Source organism: Gopherus flavomarginatus, chromosome 14 (assembly GCF_025201925.1).
Source record: "Gopherus flavomarginatus isolate rGopFla2 chromosome 14, rGopFla2.mat.asm, whole genome shotgun sequence".
In the NCBI taxonomy this organism is placed as follows: Eukaryota; Metazoa; Chordata; order Testudines; family Testudinidae; genus Gopherus; species Gopherus flavomarginatus.
In genome coordinates, this window is record NC_066630.1 from 36,408,265 (window position 1) to 36,429,413 (window position 21,149).

Consider the following 21,149-nt stretch of genomic DNA (forward strand, 5'->3'; position numbering starts at 1 on the left):
TTCCCTGGATTTGAATTCAAACCCTCAGCCGTTACAGGAGCGGGGCCTGGATCCTGTCCCATGGGGAGACAGTCACCCCCCAACAGGGCCTCCCAGCCGATATCCTGGAGAACCCCAACGACCAGCCAGCCCAACCCCTCCTGGGTCTGCACAGGGATCTGGGACATAGGCAGGGCGAGGGGCTTCACCCCAGGGAACTTCACCCAGGTCCCACAGTCCCTCAGCATCTGGGGCTGCACCACCACAGTTCTCTCTGTCCCAGGGTCTCGCCCCCGCAGGCGTGTTTCCCCACTAACCCCTGGGCAGCCCCCTATGTCTCTCTGATCCACCATCACCAGTCCACGCTGCTGCTGCTTCTCCTGCAGCTTTTCCTCGGGCTCTTGCTCTCTCTCACGGTCCTCTTGCTCTCTCGGGCTCTGCTCCCATCCCATCCATCTCCAATCTCCTGATAGGGAACCCAATCGTGAAGACCCTCGTCTGATTGGGGACCAGACTCCCGGGGATGCCTGGCTGATGCTCCAGCTGCTCTCAGATCCTCTTGTAGCCCCATCTGGGCCAGGAATCTGCTCCTCAGAGCGGTCCTTTTCCTCCAACTGCACGATTAACTGTGCCTTGGTGAATTTCCCCATGCGTAACCCTCTCTTTGTGCACAGGATCACAATGTCCTTCTCAAGGAGATGGTGATAGGCCATCACTTCACCGTTCCCAAGTGGCTCTGGACTCACAGGCCTGTGTGCTCTTGGCTCCCCCATGGTTTCCAGGAAGAACCCCTGGTGTGCCAGCCCTTCTCGTGATCACCACCTCTTTGCCAGGGTCGAGCTGCAGACTCCTCCGCCCCTGGGACTGCTCCTGCAATCCCCCGGGGAACCCTGCTACTGCAAAAATCCTTCTCTCTCCCAGGGTCGAGCGGCAAGCTCCTCCGCCCCTGAGACTGCTGGCTGCAGTCCTCAGGGGGACTCTGTTACTCCAACAGTCCTTCTCGCTGGTCACACACTCCCAGAGGTTAACCGCCCCCTGAAACCGTCCCACTCTGAGCCTTCAGCATGCCTGGTCCTCATTATCCCTCCTTTGTTTTACTGCTCCCCAGTCACTTACTGCAAGCAGCGCCATTCACGGGGTGCAGTACATCCCACCTCTGCCACCAGTTGTCACGGAGTCACCGGGCGATGCTCTGGAACTGCTCCCCACCAAGCCAGGCAGGACTTTGGGGAGCCTCCTCTCCCTTGGAGCAGACTTGTTCAGGGCAAGAAGCTCACACGGCTTCACCTCCTGGGTCTCTCCTTGGAGCATTCAGCATCCTCTGCCCCTCCGTGCGCTTCCCACAGCGAGTCCACCCCAGCGGGGTCCTGGGGAAGCCACCGGGTTCCGCACCCCCACTTTGCAGTCAGACGTGACTCTCAGCCAGCCAGTAAAACAGAGGTTTATTCGATGACAGGAACAGGGTCTAAAACAGAGCTTGTAGATACAGCGAACCGGACCCCTCGGCTGGGTCCATTCTGGGGGGCAGTGAGCCAGACCCGCAGGTCTGCCCTCCACCCTTGACCCCAGCCAGCTCCAGACTAACAACCCCTCCCAGCCCCTCCTCTCTCCTCAGCCCCTTTCCCGGGCCAGGAGGTCACCTGATCCCTTTGTCTCCAACACCTTCAGCTGGCACCTTTGCAGAGGAGGGGCCCAGGCCATCAGTTGCTAGGAGACAGAGTGTCAGGCATTTAGGTGCACTGGCCCTTTGCTCTGCCAGATACTTAAGAACTGCCATGGGGACACTGAGGCACCAACACAGTATTCAGAGAAAACATTAAGAACTTTCCCAGTTCGTCACAACCAGATGTCCCGATTTTATAGGGACAGTCCCAATTTTTGGGTCTTTTTCTTATATAGGCTCCTATTACCCCCCTATGCTGATTTTTTCACATTTGCTCTCTGGTCACCCTAACTGCTGCGCTAATCCTCCCAACGCCAGAGACCAATTATCATTCCCGTTTTAGAGATAGGAACACAGAGGCACAAAGAGACGTGCCCAAACCACACAGTGAGTCATCGACAGAGCTGGAGCTCGAATTCAGTAGCATATAACACTAGGGTGAGCAGACAGCATGTGTGAAAAATCGGACGGGGTGTGTGTGGGGGGTGTAATAGGAGCCTATATAAGAAAAAGACCCAAATATCACCCTATATGACATTCCGATTCAAGGGTTTTGTTCAATCGTCCAGAGAATGCTGCCTCCCGTGAAGAGTGTGACCAAACCGCATTTCAGCATAAGTGCACCATGTGATGTGGAGGGGGTGATGGGGCAGGGGGCACCGGTGAAGGGGAGGCCTTTTGAATCCGGATTGTACCTTTTGAAAAGCGCTTAGGATGGAAGGTGCTACCCGAGGACAAAGCCAACTCATAGCTGTAAAATAAGGATTCTCTCTCTTCTAAGGGCAAACTGTAAAGAGGTGATGGGTAAACCTCTAAACTATCCCCCTGAATGCTTGTCCACAGGGCTGATCCAGGTCTCATACCAGCATAACTCCACTGGCTGCAGGGTGTTATTCTGGATTTACAGCAGTCTTGGGGAAAGAATTCGGCCTGTCTAAACCTACTGCCTCTTCTGGGCTGAAGGCAGAGCGGTGGCTCTGTGAGGGTTAAGGAAGCCATAGGAAAATCAGGAAATGTGTGATGACTGGGATAAGTAAGGGAAGTGGCTCATGTCCTGTCTAGAAAGAGCTGTGTTTGGGGGGAAAGGAGCTGGCGCTGCAGCAGGGACTCGGTCAGCCAGTCCTTCCTTGGGATCATCCGCCTAGAGAATGATGGCTGGGCTCTTCGTGATCCCGCTAGCGCTTATCAGCGCGGCAGTGGCTTGTACGTTTGAGGAGTCGTCCTTGAACCTCACTGGGATCGTCTGCAGAATGACCAAGCCAGCGGCATTAGTGTGTAAGTCTCTGCTTTCTTGGGCTATATTCGCCCCGGGGAAGGCAGGCGGCGGGCACCGCAGGCGGCTACGAGTACATCAGTGCTGCTCCGTCCCTGTTTCCCCAACTAGCTGTATTTATAGTTAAGCCTTTGCAATCAGCCTGTGGGACCGTACTATTAAGTATCCCATTGAAATGGGACGTGCTATGCTGTACCAGACTGCTGGTCCAATGAGGCAGCAGTAGCCTCCCGCATTAGCCAATGACTGATGCTTCAGAGTCAATTGTGTGATGCTGTCCTTTGGGAGCAAATTCCTTCCTGACCACTCTGCCACCCAGTCCGTGCCCTGAAGCAATAGATTTATTTGTCATTTTATATCAGTGGTTCTCAAACTTTTGTACCGGTGACCCCTTTCACACAGCAAGCCTCCGAGTGTGATTTCCACCCCCTTCTGAATTAAAAACTTTTTTTATATATTTAACACCATTATAAATGCTGGAGGCATAGCGGGGCTTGGAGTGGAAGCTGACAGCTCGTGACTCCCCCCCCCATAATAACCTCATGACCCCCTGAGGGGTCCTGACCCCCAGTTGGAGAAACCCTGTTTTATATCTATACTCACACCATTTAATGACCATTATAAACTTAGCTTTCATCGCTACAGCTGTTGTTGGGGGCCATGAAATTATCCAGACCTTTTTAAAAAACCACTTTTGTAACAGTAATTGATGTGGGGACGTATGGTCTAGTGGTTAAAGCAGCAGTGTGAGAGTCAGGTGGGCTGTGTTTGATTCCAAGCTCTGCCATGCACCAAAGGCAAATCACGTAACGTCTCCGTGCCTCGGTTTCTCAGTGGAGGGAGCAACGTTTCTTTGTTGCATTAGCGGTTTTTCTAAAGGGGTTTGAGATCCTCAGATGAAAGGCGCTAGTACTTAATTTTAAATACTCCAGCCTTAGTAATGAAGGGGAGAGTGAAAACTAATCAGTCTGTTCTTGGTTCCCTGTTCCATAATACAAGCATAAGAAGACAGATGATGAATTTGATGGCTGGTATATTTAGAAGCAAGAGAAGGAAATAGTACTTTATACCACTTAAATTCTGCCTGAGACACACTCTGTGGCTAGAATTTGAAAGGGGATGGGTAATGTTATGGCTGTTAATAACATTTTGTAGCTGTGCAGGCCATGATCATGAGCCTAGTAATTTCACCTCACTCTCCAGGGTATACCGAGATCAACTGCAAGAGTCAGGAACGATTGTTTAGCCTCGTGTGCAGAGCTGCACACCTGGCTAGGTGCATTAGGCTGTTTGGTTACCTGCCACGGAGGAAGGATCAAATGATCTTGGCCATGCTGTCGTGGGACAACCAGACATGATGGACCAATGGTCTCATCTGCTGTGGAAACTCTTCTGTCCTTTTGCATTGTGTCTGGTGGTTGGCAACGGCCTTATAGCAAAGCACTGGAACTCAGGAGTGAGACCTCAGGAGTGAGATCCATCGCTCTGAGCTCAGTTGATCAGATTTGTGCTGGATGGGGAGGATCATTAAACTCTCTTCATGACCTGGTCTCATTGTGAAATCTGGGCTGAAGGCCCTGGGAGCACGGGTCAGACACAGGGAGGTTCTATCCCTCTGACCTTCCCCTGCGCAACACGCTCAAGTCAGCGTTTTATCATGAAGCTAATGGGAGCTGATGCCTGCATGGATGGGTGCCAGGGGCCAAGCAAAACTGTATGGCTTTTAATGCTATTAACAAGAGGCGCTGATCTGATTTTGAAACGCAGCTGAATTGTGCTTTATCGTTTGTCTTCTCCCTTTGTTCTGCTTGCAGTGAACCAGCAAACAGCTCAGGTGATCCAAGCAGCATTCAGACATGCCACCTACCCCGATATCAGTGGGGAAAAGTCCATGGCGTTTCTTGGCAAAGTGACCTACGGGTTAATGAAGTAAGTACAACTGCGCTTTCTAAACTCCCTTTTGTGCCATGAAATGCGGCAGGCCTATGGATAAGGTCCTGGATGTGCCTAGGAAGAAGGTTTGAAGGGGAGATTCAAATGTGCTCAGTCTGAAATCATGGATGGGAGAACGAGGCCCCCTTCTGCTCCTTTCCACGTGCAAGTATTTGGCCTCTGCCATTGGATAAGTCACTTGCAGCTCGAGATCTAACAACCTGCCAGGGCTGTTTGTGAGCTGTTTCACTTACATCATTGGCAGAGAGCGAAGAGAATGGGGGAAGGTGTCCCAAGGTTCAGGTGACTGAAATGACTCAGGGGGGTGACTGAACTCATTGATTGACATGTGGCACTGTTTAAACAGCTGGCCAACCCCCACATGGCGTCCGCTGCCTGCAGATCTGCATGTAGCAATTCAGTAACTGCACCACGGACTGCGTCTGCTCTGGGGGCTTGGAGAACAGGTGGGTTTCAAAGCACTGCCCATGTCCCCGGACTCTAAGTCACGCAGTTCACAAGAAGATCTGAACTTTCCCAAAGTACGTCGGACCAGGGCCCATCTCTGTCATTAACTGTTGCCCACCTAAATGTCCTGTGCTGCTTGAACTGGTGCCGGATTCTTTGCTACGTGGTGGTGCGGTGTTTCTGTGCGGAGCTACTTGTGTAGCGCTGCGTCCCTGGGTGGATTGACCTGCCACCTCTGTGTCTTAAAGCACAGGCCTCTGCAGGTACAGCTACACAGCAAGCAGGCAGCAAGAAACAAACAAGCCCACCCACAGCAGCAAGTCTCAGAGTGTGGATCAGCTGATTTGGGCTCATGCTGCAGGGCTAGAAAATAACCATGCAGACATTCAGCCTTGGGCTGGAGCCAGGGCTCTGAAACCTGGCAGGGCTCTCAAGTTCCAGCCCTAGCTCGAACATCTACATCAGGGGTTGGCAACCTTTCAGAAGTGCTGTGCCGAGTCTTCATTTATTCACTCTGATTTAAGGTTTTGCGTGCCAGTCATACATTTTAATGTTTTTAGAAGGTTTCTTTCTATAAGTCTATATTATATAACTGAACTATTGTTGTATGTAAAGTAAATAAGGTTTTTAAAATGTTTAAGAAGCTTCATTTAAAATGCAGAGTCCCCCGGACTAGTGGTCAGGACCCAGGCAGTGTGAGTGCCACTGAAAATCAGCTTGTGTGCTGCCTTTGGCACCTGTGCCATAGGTTGCCTACCCCTGATCTACATGCTGTTTTCAGCCCCAAGGCGGTGACCTGGGGCTCTGATGCACTGCTATGGGGTGGTTGCTGTGTAGGGCTGACTGACTGATTGAGCTAAATGACACACTGTTGGCTGATACAGCTGAATCAGGTTTATCAATCGCTAAATGTGGCCTAGCCACCACCAGAGGGTGCCAGAGGGCCACCCATGGGCACGGGTTACAGTTTCAAAGGTGGATGAGGCAATTCCTGCTTATAGTAGGGTGCTGAGTGTGTAACCACTTTGGGATGAAAGATGCTGTATTTGATTATGTTAACTTGTCATTAGTGATCATTCATACAAGTCAGCCAAAGCAGCTGTAAGAACACAAGACTATATATTATTTTTTATTACTCACACGACCAAGAAGAAATGCAATGCAACAAAACAACTTTATGTCGCGTCTCTCCTAGAAATTGTCCCAGCGAATGTACAGAGTTCAGTACAATTACAAGGTTAGCAAGAAACAATAACCGAGAGAGCGCCAACGGAGAAAAGAGACACATTCAGGTCCCACCGGGCATTCTGAATGTATCCACCCTTTTCGTTTTCTTCTTTAGCATACAGATCAATGACTTGTCCATAGAAAACAGTGAGGTCGATTTTAAGGAAGACGATGCCATAGACATTGCAATTCAGAATGTGACAGCATCCTTCAAAGGGACCCTGAGTTATGGCTACACCGGGGCTTGGTTGTAAGTATGTAGGAACCCAGGAACTGCCAGACTGGATCAGTCCCAGGTACATTTAATCCAGTAGCATGTCTCTGCCAGCAGTAAGAAGCCCAGCAGTGGACAGATGTGGGGTAATCTGCCCCCACATGCTGGTCTCTAATAGTTAGTGACTGTGCTTCAAAGTTTAATATCTTTCCCAACATTATTATTATGTATCATTATTCATTATAACTGGATATTCTTGACATCCAGATAAATCTCCAATCCCTTTTGGAACTGTGCTAAGTTTTAGTCCCTAGCAGCTTCATGTGGCAGTGAGTTCCGCCATCTGATTATGTGTCATGTGCAAAAGTATTTCCATCTCCTGGTTTTGAATCTTGATCTTGTGTTATGAGACAACAACAACAATCCCCAACCTGCCTTGTTTGTCCCACTCATTATTGTATAACCGTATATCCTATCCCCATTATTTGTCTCCTTTCTAAGGTAAACAAGCCCAGACTTTTCCTAAAGGATTCTCAAAACATCCTGAATCCATTTAATCCTAGTTGGCAATGAGAAGGAGCAGATGGAGGGAGGGTGGGGAAGGTGAGAGAGCTACACAGACAAGTGAGGGGGCCAGGTCTGAGCTCTGAATAGTACATCAGTGTGGTGGTTCTATTCAGGGCCGGTGCAAGGAAGTTTCACGCCCTAGAGGAAACTTTCATCTTGCGTCCCCCCAGCCCTGCAGCAGCTCCCCGCCCCCCCCTCCACCCTGAGGTCCCCCCCCCGCAGCAGCTCCCCACCCCCCGTGGAAGCTCCCCACCCCGTGGCCCGGGGTGCCCTGCGATACCTCCCCACCCTAGCTCACATCTGCTCCGCGTCCTCTCCGAGCACGCTGTCCTGCTCTAATTCTCCTCCCAGGCTTGCGGTGCCAAACAGCTAATTGGCACTGCAAGCCTGGGAGGTGGGAGAAGAAAAGCAGCGACTGCGCGGTGGAACCCCCGGGCTGCCAGCGGCGCGCTGACCCAGGGGAACCCCTGGGCTGCTGGCGGCACACTGACCCAGCGGAACCCCTGGGCTGCCGGTGGCAGCTCAGATTCCCTCTCCCTCCCAGGGCACCGGCAGCTCAAACACTTAAAAAAAAATTGGGGGGCGCCGCTTTTTGGCATCCCCAAATCTTGGCATCCTAGGCAACCGCCTAGTCTGCCTAAATGGTAGCACCAGCCCTGGTTCTAGTCTTGATGTGACATCAACTAGCAATTTGCAGTGCAAAGAAACCCAGGGAGTGAATACGAGAGAAGGACACACATTCTGAAACCTGAATTCTGGGTTATGTTTTTTTTAAAACAAGAGTTGCAATTTCATGCCCTCTTTATTCAAGGGGGAAATGGCTAATAAAGACAGAAACAGAGCTAGTCCTACATAGTCCATCTAATGTCTTCAAGGTGTTTAGAAGGCACCTATTGCCATTGCGGTCTATGTGCCAGCACTGGGCTTCTAGTTCTGTGACAGATACGGCTGCCGAGTGTTCTCCATTCTCTTACAGTGTGAAACTCACCCACTCCATTGATTTTGAAATCGAATCCTCAATTGATCTCCAGATCAACGCCAAACTGAGTAAGTAGCAGCACAGCCTGGAATACAGCGTCCTTACCTGCAGCTGGATTAACTTTGCTGAGCCCAAGGCACCGTTCGTTACCTCTCCTGCCATGCAGTGCAATGTGTTTTTGCTTTGAGAAGCTTACATGGCCCTTTTGTTGCTTATCTCTAAGGCCTGGTCTACACTGAGGGGTTCGATGTAAGATACGCAACTTCAGCTACGGGAATAGCGTAGCTGAAGTCGACGTATCTTACTTCGACTTGCCTCCCATCCTCACGGCGCAGGATCGACGGCTGCGGCTCCCCCCGTCAACTCTGCTACCCCTGCTCGCCTTGGTGGAGTTTCACAGTCGATGGGAATGCGTTCAGGGATTGATGTATTGCGTCTAGATGAAACGCGATATATCGATCTCTAATAAATTGATCGCTACCCGCCGATCCAGCAGGTAGTCTGGACATACCCTTAGAGTAGCAGCGAGTGGCCAATCTGAGATCCAGGCCCCATTGGGCTGGGCGGTTACAGACAGGCAGCGAGAGACAGTTCCTGCACTTGAAGCTAACAGTCTAACTAGGCAAGGCAGGCACAACGTAGGAGAGAGGAATCCCATTTTACAGAGGGGGAACTGAGGTACAGAGAGATTAAAGGGACAGGTTATCCACTAGTGTCAATTGTTTTGATGGAGCTACGTGGATTTACATTGCTGGACAGCTGAGAATTGGGCTGGATCTCGAGGCCAAGGCCATTGCTCTATCCGCAGACCAGCTCTCTTCTCTATTTTGCAGTTTAGGATAACAAAAAACCTCACAAACCCAGGGGTGAGTTGCACAAAGTTGTGTCAGTTGCGCGGTTTGATCCAGGGAAGCAGAACTTCACAAGGGCATCTTCATTTTCAGCGAGGTCCTGTTCTATAGCCTGTTTCTGAGTGCCGTATAATATATAACATAAAGTGACTGGCTTTATGAAAAATGAGTCAATGGCTTATCCCAGACTGGGCTTTAGATTCCTTGCTGGCTTCCGCATTCTCTCACTAGACCAAACAGAAGCATCTATTGCTGGTGGGAGGGAGTTGGTTATTTCTTTGGCTTCGCTGCTCTAAAGACCCTTGGGTGCAATAACAGCATGACGCATGTGACAACAGTGTGTCATATTTGCAGAGCCCTGCCTGAGCCGATTATCCCTTGCAGCACGTCATTTATCCACAGGAAAAGCAAGGCAGAGCGAGGGGAAGGGAACAGGACCAAGATATTGCAGCCAGTCAGTGCAGAACTAGAAGCCAGAAGTTCTTGGTGAAACTGCCTGCCGGTCGTCTCAGTCATCAGAGGATTGACAGGAGCCTTTTGCATGCAGTGGTTTGCAAGCTAACTGCAGTGCAGCCAGCATTGCAGAGTGCATGGAATGAATGATTTGCAAACCTGTTCCCCACAGTGCATTGGTTTGGGCTGGGAGGCTGGGGGAAGAAGTATGTTTAAAAATCGCGTTCCATGTAGAAAATGTCTGGTGGAGGAAATACCTTTTTTTGGTTGTGATGGGGAGTCGCAAATAATGTTACATGGGAGTTGCTTTGAAGTCAGAGAGGAGCGAGATCCTGGCAGAAAGTGCCAGAGTTGTTTAGATTTGCTAGTTCTCTTGGAGAGGAAGCCGAGTGCTCCAGCTCTCAAAGCACTGCCTGACAATGGGCAGGCGTTCACCCCATAGTACAGAGGGGCAAACAGGCACATAGACATGAAGTGACTTGAGTTAGTGGGCAGAGTTGAGATACGGGTAACATTTTCAAAAGCATCCAAGTGATTTAGGTGCCTAAGTCCCACTGACTTTTAATACCACTTCGTGGATATCTACTCTACGAGTGCTACAGCAGTGTAGCTACAGCGCTTCTGCTCCGTTCCTGTAGTGTAGCCACTTGCTCTGATGATGGGAGGGGTTCTCCTGTTGTTAATCCACCTGCGGGAGAGGCAATAGCTTGGCTGACAGAAGAATTCTTCTGTTGATCTAGCAGCGTCTACGCCAGGGCTTAGATCGGCTTAACTAGGGGCATGAATTTTTCAGGTACTTGAGCAACGTAGCTAGGTCAACCCAACTTTTAGTTGTAGACCAGACCAGACATCAGACTCCTAAGTGCCTTTGTTTCCTTTGGAAAATGAGACTCAGGTTGTGAAGCCAGCTTGGGATTGCAGCCCTGAGCAGAGCCAGGGCCGCCCAGAGGATTCAGGGGGCCTGGGGTTTTCGGCAGTGGAGGGGCCCCACTTCAGCGATAATTCTGCAGCGGGGGGGTCCTTCTGCTCCTAGACCCGCCGCCAAAGTGCCCCAAAGGCCCACGGTGGGGGGGCCCCGCTGCTGAAGACCCGGAGCAGAAGAAGCTCTGAGGGCCCAGGCCCGTGAGAGTTTTCCAGGGCCCCTGGAGCGAGTGAAGGACCCCACTCCAGGGGCCCCGAAAAACTCTCGTGGGGGCTTCTGCGGGGCCCGGAGCCTGGGGCAAATTGGCCCTCTTGCCTCTCGCCCCTCCACCCCCCTCCCCCCGGGAGGCCCTGAGCAGAGCAATGCGTCTGAAATACCTTTGAAAATCTGGGCCTGGGATGCTTTTAAAAATTTGACCCCCAGTGCTCTCATTTCCTGGTTCCTGCCTCCCTGTCTTAATCCCAAATAAGTCCCCCATAAACCTACTGAGCTTGGTACACATGCAATGTTTGCCCCTTTGTAGCCTCAGACCCTAAGTTCTTCCACGCCTCAGTATGGTGCAGTTAAAAGATCCATTTCCCTCTAGTCACCCGGGGTCTCTGATTCCCCCTGTTTTCTCCTGTACTCGCTCCAGCTAGCACAGGCGCCCTGTTTATTTCGCTTGTCAGCTGCACGGGGTTTATAATCCACATTTGTTTTTTGTGCTGTGCAGCGTGTGCAAAGGGCTGGGTGGCGGCCGATACCTCGGATTGTTACCTGATCTTCCATAAGCTGACGCTCCATCTCCAAGGAGACAAACAGTGAGTTCCTCTTCAAGCAGTGCATCATTGTGCACATGGCAGCTTGCCCGGCCCATCACTACGGTCCCCACGGGCTTTCGATCCCATTGGGCGCCCCTCACATTTCTGTAACGATATTTCTTCTCCGCAGGCCAGGGTGGCTGAAACAGCTCTTCACAGACTTCATTTCCTTTACTTTGAAGCTCGTTCTAAAAGGCCAGGTAAGAAACTCAAATGACTAGATGACAGAAAAGCAGAGGCTGCGTCTTATGTCTACAAAGTGCCCTATAAGCCTCTGGCCTGATCCTGCAAAGATGTAGCCACCTACTTAACTTTATGCACTCTGAGGAGTCCCAGTGAAACTTAGAGGCTGGTCTGGGGGCTAAGTGGAGTACTCTGGACCTGGGCTGCCAGGAATATAGGGTTGAGTCCCAGTTCTAGACCCTGGTATCCTGGGACAGCAGGGTTTTAGCAACAAGCTGACAGACATGGAGCATCCTGCCTTGCTTAGCAGCAACCTCTTAGTGCTAGTATCCAAAAAGAGGGTAATGTCAGACGCTTGAGGGTCACATTTAAAAAGCAGGAGGCTGATGTTAATCTCCCAGTGGTGTAAATCAGGAGTGACTCCAGTGGTGTTATACCAGTGCAAAACTGGCATGAGCGAGATCACACCGAGGCCTCGGAGGCTGCAAGACTTGGGTTTGGACACATGGCAACGCCAGGGATTTTTTGGCCCACACGAATGCATTCCATTTTTTTCCTTTTCTCTTGTAGGTGTGTAATGAAATTAACTCTCTGGCTCAGCTGCTGGCAGATTTTATACAGGACAGAGCAGGTAAGTGTTGTGCCCATTTTCTCTTCCCTGTTTTCCTCCTTTCTTAGACGCAATCCACTAAGGCTGAGCTAGACCCAAAGGAGACAATGACCCTGTCCCTGTGAAACGGGGATCGAGACATGGCCATGGTAGGGGAAGCCGCACCAAAAGTGCACTAATCGGAATCCCTCCCTGTGCAGTGGGGGGGTTGGGGAAAGAAACTACGCAGGCTGGAGATAGAGGGTCCATCTACCCTGCAGTCGTGGGGCGGGACTTCCACTTGTGTGGGGTGGATATACTCAAGCTAGCTTTTATCCAGCTAGGGGTCAGTGTGGGCTGTGCAAGCCATTCCTGGCCCCTGGGCAATTACTCAGGGCTAGTCTACACTCGGAAAGCTACAGAGCCATGGTGGCACTTCGGTTTAGCTACTTACTACAGTGACATGAGAGCTTCTCCCCTCACTGTAGTTAACCCACCTCCCTGAGAAGTGGTAGATAGGTTGATGGAGGAATGATACCTAGTACTGGGTAGGTTGGCTTAATGGCGTTGCTGGGGGTGGGGGATTTTTCACACCCCTGAGCGATGTAGCTGGGGTGACCTAACGTCTGAGTGTACACCTGGCTTCAGGCAGGTAGTACCCGAGTTAGCTAGATCAAAGCTAACTTGGGCATGTCTACAGTGGTTTCAGAGTCGATCTGCTCTGAGTTAAAACAGGAGGAGGGAGTGTTGTAGAGATTCCAAAGAGATGCTCAAGTCCATCGGGTAAGTAAGATTTCATTAGAAGTGCCTGCGTGAGACTTGGGGCTGGATTTTTTCAAAGGCCTGCAAATTACTTCAGAGCACAAATCCCAGTGGAAGTCAGTAGGGCCCGTTCACCTACGTCACTTCCCCAGAAGTGACCTCTCAGACTGCAGGCAGAAGGGCAAACTGTCCAGGCTGTCCGGTGCCTCAGAGATCCCATGAACGTAAGCCCAGCAGGAGCCTCTCTTCAGTTGTCCTCATTTTCACACAACGGGCCCCACGCCAATGACACTGTTCTTTAACAACCAGGATTTTCCCAGCAGACCTTGCTCCTTTTTTCACCAGGGCCATTTTGCATGAGAAAGGACAGTTTCTCACGTTGGTGAATAGGAGGACAAGTCATGCGTGGAGACAAGCAGGATTGATGCCTCTGAAACACACTCCAGCTTTTGACATGCTGGGAACCATGTCTGGAAACACACCAGAGTGTGATTTTTGTGGTGGGGGGAGACAGAGGAAAAAAGTCAGGGCGTCATGACTGGGTGATTTGCTGAATGTGAGGAAAATGGAGTTTTGTGCCAGTGTTGTCAATAGTGGGATTCTTTTTGCACCGTTCTCCTAGCCAGTCCTATTTCTGGGCCACTTTAGTGCTGTCTGATATACTGACCCAGGTCCTGCCCCATGGACTTGCTACATCTTCTTTCAAGTGCCAACATTGCCATTAAACGCTGGCACTTAACGGTGGTGCCATGAGAGCAGCCATGGAACGGTATCAGCAAAGCCATAAGAACCAGCTCACAGCTGTCTGTACACTGAACTGATGTGGCATGTGTGGGCATCACCATCAGAACGTTCCCCCCAGACTGCCCTCGCTTGAAATCACTTCTGGGCTTCCGGCACCTGAAAGCGCCTTAGAGGTTTGTCATTATGAGAACCAAACAGAAATTGACAAATGAAATGTTCATTGCAGCCATTGAAAATGACATCCCAGTTTGCCAGGGGCTCCTCCCTTAAGATGAAATATTGACCACAGCTCCAGGCAGGTTTAAAAGCTTTAGGTGCCGTCCTGTAGGAAAATATTTGCCAAGGGGGAAAAAATACTCAATAGAACTTGTGTTCCTGAGTCACGTAAATGTGCTTGAAAATCCCTCCCTTCCTGGTTGGCCTACATGCTCAGACACCACAGGGATGGATAAATAATATTTATTAGATTAGTTAGATAGTGAGTGACCTTAAACTAAAGTATGAAGCCTGAGAGACTGAAGCCATTCATGTCCATCTATCTAAAGTTTTTCTATTGCATTCCTGTCACTTTGGAATGCAAGGATTGAGAATTATTAGCCTTGTTTTACAAGTGGGAAAACCGAGGCACAGAAGATCCGTGGCAGAGATACTAATAGAACCCAGGTGTACTGACTCCTAGTGCTGTGCTATATTATCTTCCTCTAGTCTGCAGGAGTTAATGTTAGTGTTCTAAATGGACTTCGTATATTCTGGCCTCGATCATGTGAAATTGCACAGTCAGTAAAATGAGTGGTTTTTTCTATCTTTCTGCAGCAAATTTCCTCCAGGATGGGCCTATAGGAGTAGATATTTCACTGGCATCGTTTCCGGTAATAAAGGCAAACTACATGGAATCGCATCATAAGGTAAAGTAATTTTTTTTGGCGGGGGGACAAATAAGTGGGCGGGCATTTCATACTAATTTCTTCCCAGTCCCACTCCTGGAGTGGAGATGGCTAGAAGGCAGAGATGTCTAACCGTTAGAGCAAGGGTTAAGGAAGGAAGACTCCAGAGCTCTCCTGCTGGTTCTGATTCATTATATAATTGAAGTCACTTGGAATACCAGGGTTGGAAGGGACCTCAGGAGGTCATTTAATCCAACTGCCTGCTTAAAGCAGGACCTATCCCCAGACAGATTTTTGCCCCAGATCCCTAAGTGGCCCCCTTAAGGATTGAACTCACAACCCTGGGTTTAGCAGGCCAATGCTCCAACCACTGAGCTATCCCTCCCCCTGACTGATTCTTTGCCTCAGTTTCCCCACCTGTGAAATAGCGATGATAAATCCCCTCTCCCTAGGGTGCAGTGAGCTGTAAGAGCCCCAGATTAAAGGCGTTCTAGAAGGACAGAGTATCTTTTTTTCAGGACTAGTGTTTTAGAAGGCAAGTGATGGAAAGATTTGCAGACTGGCTCTTATTTGATCCGGGCTGGCTCTCACCTGTCCTTACTGGGAACGCTGTTGACAAGGGACATACAAAGTGACGCTCGGGTTCAGTTAAAGCAACTCAAACCCTCAGGAATTAGAAAGGTCTTCGGTAAACTCTGCACATACAGGGGTCAAATTCTCCACGCCCCCCCCAGCCAGCACCATGGTCCACCTGAACTGATCTCTCGAGGACTCCCTCAGCGTGGGGTGAGTCTCCACATAGGATGGCTAGCTAGGCACAAGAGGGTGCAGCTGAAGCATTATTGGGCTCTTGCAGTCCCTACCTGGCATAACAGTCCCTTGTGGTTTCAACCAGCGGCTGTGATTTAGAATGGTCCTTGGACTGCTCTCATCTATGCTGAGGACGGGGCCAGCATAGACTCATCCCTAAAATCAGGGAGCTGCAACTGGCTTCTTAGCTCCACCATGCCCCTTTGGGATTAGCTATCCACCCTCACTACACCCTGCATGTATCAGGGGTGGCAGAGCATCTTGCCCAGGCTGCATAGTGCACCGTCTTCCATCCGTGTCTGGCTTGGCTTATCCTGTCTGACTTTGATAAACGCAACTAGCCCTTTGTGTCGCAAACCAAGTGTGACGTGGCCAGGTGAGGACAGCTGGCTAATTGGTGGTAGGGTGACCAGATGTCCTGATTTTATCGGAACTGTCCCGATATTTATTTACTTGTTTGTCCAGCATCCCGACCGATGTTTGGTGGGGACACAAATTGTCCCGATATTTTGCCTTCTGGGGCACAGGCGGAGGGGGCTCCGCCCCTCCCTCCCCCATTGGATCCCTCCCCAAATTCCTGCCCTGGCCCCATCTCTTCCCCAAGCACGCCGCATTCCTTCTCCTCCCCCACCAATTTTTCCTATGCTCTGGCGGCTCTTGGTGGGTTATTGGTTTTTTTTGTTGTTGTTGTTGCTCCACTGGACCCGTCCCCCATGCTCTGCATCCTGATATTTCACGTCTCTCATCTGGTCACCCTAATTGGTGGTCACCAGCAATCCACTCTCTTTCATTTGAAGGGTCTGCTTTTGTACAAGAACTATTCAGTTGTCTTCAATGACTCCATGTTTGCTCCATCTCTGCTCTCCGAGTCCAGGATGCTATACTTCTGGTTTTCAGACCAGGTCCTGAACTCTCTGGCCTTGGCAGCTTTCCTGGATGAACGTCTGGTGTTAACGATCACAGGGGAAGAGTTAAGGGTAACTATTACATGGTTATTTTAACCTTTTCTCTCACTCATATAGTATTTTGAAGCCCTCCCCCCCTCACTTTGGAGCGAAGGTAAAAATTCTCAGAGCATTCATTTGCTGTGCAATCTGGTTCCAAAAGAAAGGAATGTATAGTGAGATACAGCCTACAGTGTGATCACGGTCAGAGAAGTGGCACCTTCTCAGATGTCCATACCAGCTCCCTGTGTTGGTTGATGAGTCCTATCTATTAATCCCCTGCAGACCCCAAAGAGCTATGGGAAAGCAAAGTGGATTCTATTTTGTTTCATGGTAACAACACACTCAGCATATTTTCTGGATTGCGGAGTCTTTGACATGAGCCTAGCTGGATTTTCAGATCCTGGGGCTAAGTCTGTGGTGCAGGTATAACACTGGTCCTATGGGAGGGTTGTCAGCAGTGGGGACTGAAAGTGAGAACTTGGGATCTAAAGTCTTAGCTGTTAACCAAGGCTGTATCAGCAGCATCAGCCGCTGGCTGTGGGTGACAGTGCCCACACTGAGTGGGTTACGCTGGCAGATAGAAAATTAATCTTTTGACTTATAAAGTGAGCAAAATATGCTATGGGATCGTTAGGAGAAAATGAAATCTGCAACCTCACAATGTCTTACCTGGCTCTAACCACATCTTAAGACTGAAAAAAGAAATCCTCAGAAAACAAACCACTGTGGGTCTTGTTTTCCCAGCAGTACTGCAGAAGAGAAGGTGTTACAAGAGCTGAAATACCAGCTTGCACCAAGCTTAGTTCTGAGTAGACAAGAGCACTTGATTTATTGCAGCTTAGAACTGGTGCTGGGCTTGGGCTGTGCTTAGGAGAATGACTGTGATGAAGAGGAAAAATCCAGTGGGGTGAAACCAGCAGCAGCTGGAGTGAAAAAGCACAGACGGAGAGACGGGGGTAGGAGAAGGGGTTGACAGAACAATTTGCTGATGATGGGGAACAATGCATTGTAATTTATCCTACTTTTAATGAGAGCAAAACCGGAGCCTGGGTCAGTGGTAGCAAAGATCTCCAGCCACACACTGTTCCGGTGGTTCGTTGGTTCAAGATAGACCATTGCTCTGTGGTCTCCAGGGTCTGCCCCTAGTGTTACATATTTATTCAGCCACATTTTAGAATTTCTTGGGAGTTGCCCTCAAGCTACGGGCCCTCTTTGGTCCCCCCAGCTCTGGTGACACATTGGGAACACATTGTGCTCAAGCCAACTCATAATTTCCTTGTTGTTGTTCTTTGAAGGAGATGTTTGAAATGGAAGACACGGAGGCTCATCAAGGGATTGTGCAAGAGGTAACCACAGAGCCAGTTCAGAGCTAACCTTATGGACCGCGGCAATGTTGTTTATTCACTTTACCATTTTATATTCCATTTAAAGAAAAACAGAAGGAACGCCCTTCCTGAGCTAGAAGGCAATGACCCAACCGGAGGTCAACATCTGCCCTGATTCTCCCCTGCCACACGGAACCACTGGGGGTGGGGGCAGGCTGGAACACAGTGGCTCTTTCAGTTTGGGGCTGGGTGATTTGCCACTATTCAGCATCTTGGGTCCTTCCCCCTCCCCACCATCTCTAGGATGCTGGGGGCAAGGGATGCAGAGCCTTCTTCACCCCTTGGGCTGGAGTAGCATCTGGAGAGCTGCAGCGGGGAGTGGATTTCTCCAACCCCCATCCCTGCATAGTTCCTCCAGTGTCCCAATTGAATTACTGGGGCTGGTTGGGGCAGGGGCCAGTGAGAAGAACCTGAGGCTATAAGAGGGATGCTGTGTGTTGCGTGATCCGCGTAAATTAAGAAATCAAGTACCATGCACCTCAGAAAAGTCTTGAGCACTTAGCTGGTATCCTGTCCCCCTTATGTCCTACAGATTTTTCAAGGCACATCTTATGATGACTCTCTGGCTAAGATCTGGAGTCTCACCCCTCCCCAAATTATCCTCCAGCCTGAAGGGACAATTGTGAAGTCATCTGTTGCCGTGGAACTCAGCATTTTTTCCCAAGGAGCAGAGCCCACCGTGGTGTTATATTTTGAGAAGGTCAGTTGCTTATTCAGTTAATCTAGGTTGCAAACTCCTTGGGGCGGGGGGGACTATGTCTCACACTAGGCGCGGCATTGCATCACGAATGCTGTTAGTGCTCAACCAATAAAACCAAGAATAGCTTTAAAGTTAGGTCATTCCGTTGACGTTGTTTGGAAAGTAAATGACTGCTGGAGGGGCACACAAATAGCAATCTGAAGTTGTTAGTTTCTCACACCCTCGCTCCCCTGTTCTCTCTATCTCTTGGGATTTGTCCTCACTAGACAGTTAACATGGATTTGTCCTCGCTGGCCAGTATAGCTTGGGTGTTCCTCGACCTCCATCCACACATGCAAACCTGGAACATGAGGTTTTTTCTAGAGAGTCCTGTGGAAAAGGGTTCTGTAGTGCGTTATATTAATGCTGACTCTGTGAGCCATACACATCTCTGATGTGTAATTCCATTGGCTTTATCAGAACTACACCAGAGCCCTGTGCATCCGGGAATGAGACTTTAAGTGTTTGGTCAGTGTTGTGTATTAAGCCTGTATAGTACAGGCTTAATAAATAACGCTTATTAGGCACGTACCTCATTAATCAAGTCACAGAATTTCAGTTTCCAAAGCTTCTAGTAACCAGGGACTTAACAGGATGTTACCATGCTTAACTGGCAAAAGGGAACGATGGTGATTTTCTTCCTCCGACAAATCTGGTGATGAAACCAGACAGAGCATGTGACTGTCTCTTTCTCTTCACAGGAAGTCACTGTCACAATCCAGTCCGCGTATGTAGAAAAGAAACTGGTTTTGCATCTCGCTGACTCTGTGTAGGTATCGGTGTCTGTTGTGCATTGCACTGGTCTCTTAACTTGCCTGTGCTAGCTGCAAGGAAAGAAGGCTTTTTCAGATATTTCTCACTGACTTTATCTTTTCTTGGTTAATATTTCCCTACAGAATAGAGCCTAAAGTTTTTAAATGTGCTTTGAAGAGAGCTGGGGTAAGTAGAGAGCATTTAATCTCCAGGGAAGACCTTGCTAACTTAGGGGTCATTATAGATCTCTGCAGTTGCTGTTTTTTTCTGTAAATGTGTTTGATTTTCAGGATGACAGATCTCTAAGGCACTTCCTGCAGAAAATCATCTCAGTTGCGGGAATCCCAGAAGTGATTTCAAGTGAGTTTATGCTCCGGAGAAAGTTCTGGCAGAACACGCAACATCAGTTGTGTTTTCAAACAGCCGTTTGAAGTGGCTGCAAGTTGTTTCTAATTGTTCCTTAGTTGCTGTTCAGAAATGAGTTGTTTTCCATGGAAAATTCTGACTTTTTGGTAAAAAATCAAAAATTGAAATATTTTGATTTGGAAATGCTGCATGGGAGTTGTAGTTTGGGTGCTTCCTCTGAGGTTGGATTACACTGACCATGATGCACCCTTTCTCTTCTTAGTGCAGAGAAGTGGTGCATCATGGCAGCCCCTAGCTGTAGTGCATCATGGGAGATGCTCTAAACCCCCTTGGCCTCTATGGAAAATCTTCCATCTAGTGACCATGGACCCAGTACATGGGGCAGTACCTGCTACAGTATCTGAGGCAGCACTAACGTGGTTAAATAATTGTAAAGTGACCAGTAGAGTGGTGTGAAGAAAGTCACATCATTGGCAAACCTGGCACAAAACTGAGATCCCCTTAGATTCAGTGTATCACTGATTGATTCATGATGCACTTCCATCAGACTCACGAACAAAAAAATCACACTCTGGTGTATTTCATTTGTTCATGTTTTCTAGCACTTCAAAAGCTCCGTGGTGCATGTGTGTGTTTCAAAGGCACAAACTAATGTTCATCCCCATGTGGGATCCACTTTCCTATTCACCAAGATGGAAAAACTGTCTTCCCTTGTGCAACTGAAAAGTGGCCCTGGTGAAAAGAGGATCAAGGCCCAGTGCACAAATGTTGGTGCTTAAAAGCAGTGGCATTGTGGAAACGGGCCCATTGTGTGAAAATAGGGACAATTGAAGTTCATGGGATCTCAGAGGTACCACACCCAGCATGGGAAGTTTGCCCTTCTACTACGCAGTCAAACAGTCTCACCAAATGCGTTTATTGTCGAGGGAATAGCAAACCACAGTTAGTAGGCCTATAACTGGATGGTTGTATTGGTTTTATAGGGATCGAGCCAGCTTTAACATCTCTGATGAACAGCAAAGGACTCAATCTATTTGAAATTAAAAATCCTGAGATCATCACAAAGGAGGTAAGTCAACTTACATCCACTTCTATGTACAGAACACTGTAAGCTTCTTGTTGTAAATGTGGCGTGAGCTAGTATAACTAGTGTCTCTCTCTCTCTCTCTCTTTTTGTAGGGATACCTAATTATACAGCTGGACTTTGACTTCCCACACCATTTGCTTGTAGATTTTCTTAAGAAAACATTATAGAAGGAATCCGTTCGTAAAGGAGTGTTGGAATTGACTGCACAAATAGAAAGAATGCATGTGACTCAATGAAATTATGTCCTTTTTTGGGGTCAACTTCCCTATATTCCAGCCATTAAAAGAGATATTGATTTTAGCAAGAAAATCCTCTGGCTTTTATGGACACCTCTCTCTGATGAATCCCTGCTAAACGTGGATGCTGAAGTCCATAGCCAAAGCTACGTCTTGTTGCTTTAAAAGTCTTAGGTGATTCTCTGTGCTTGTGAAAGTGAACAACTAAGTCAGTGGGTTTGATTCACTACTACCTAGTGCCAGGCCCAGTGAAGGATTTAACTGGTCCATTTTTATCCCCGTTGATGTATCTTAGACATGCAGCGGTTTACTGTGCTAGTCCCAGGTAGGGTGACC

At 49.1% G+C, this 21,149-nt stretch overlaps 1 protein-coding gene across 2 annotated transcripts; it reads left to right on the top strand.

The window, feature by feature from the left end:
* Nucleotides 1-2,726: 2,726 nt before the first annotated feature.
* Nucleotides 2,727-20,880, top strand: CETP (cholesteryl ester transfer protein). Of its 2 annotated transcripts, XM_050922782.1 has the most exons (16): nucleotides 2,727-2,917; nucleotides 4,730-4,844; nucleotides 6,658-6,792; nucleotides 8,300-8,370; nucleotides 11,241-11,328; nucleotides 11,459-11,528; nucleotides 12,082-12,142; nucleotides 14,420-14,511; nucleotides 16,098-16,277; nucleotides 17,543-17,593; nucleotides 18,165-18,332; nucleotides 19,073-19,140; nucleotides 19,268-19,310; nucleotides 19,415-19,484; nucleotides 20,474-20,559; nucleotides 20,670-20,880. In XM_050922782.1, exons 1-16 carry the CDS (start codon nucleotides 2,791-2,793, stop codon nucleotides 20,742-20,744), a joined length of 1,500 nt encoding a protein of 499 aa, XP_050778739.1. In that variant the 5' UTR covers nucleotides 2,727-2,790; the 3' UTR covers nucleotides 20,745-20,880. The 2 variants fall into 2 exon arrangements, 1 of the variants encoding a protein (XP_050778739.1); XR_007769323.1 differs by lacking the exon at nucleotides 19,415-19,484 and having other exon boundaries at nucleotides 20,670-20,768.
* Nucleotides 20,881-21,149: the final 269 nt, after the last annotated feature.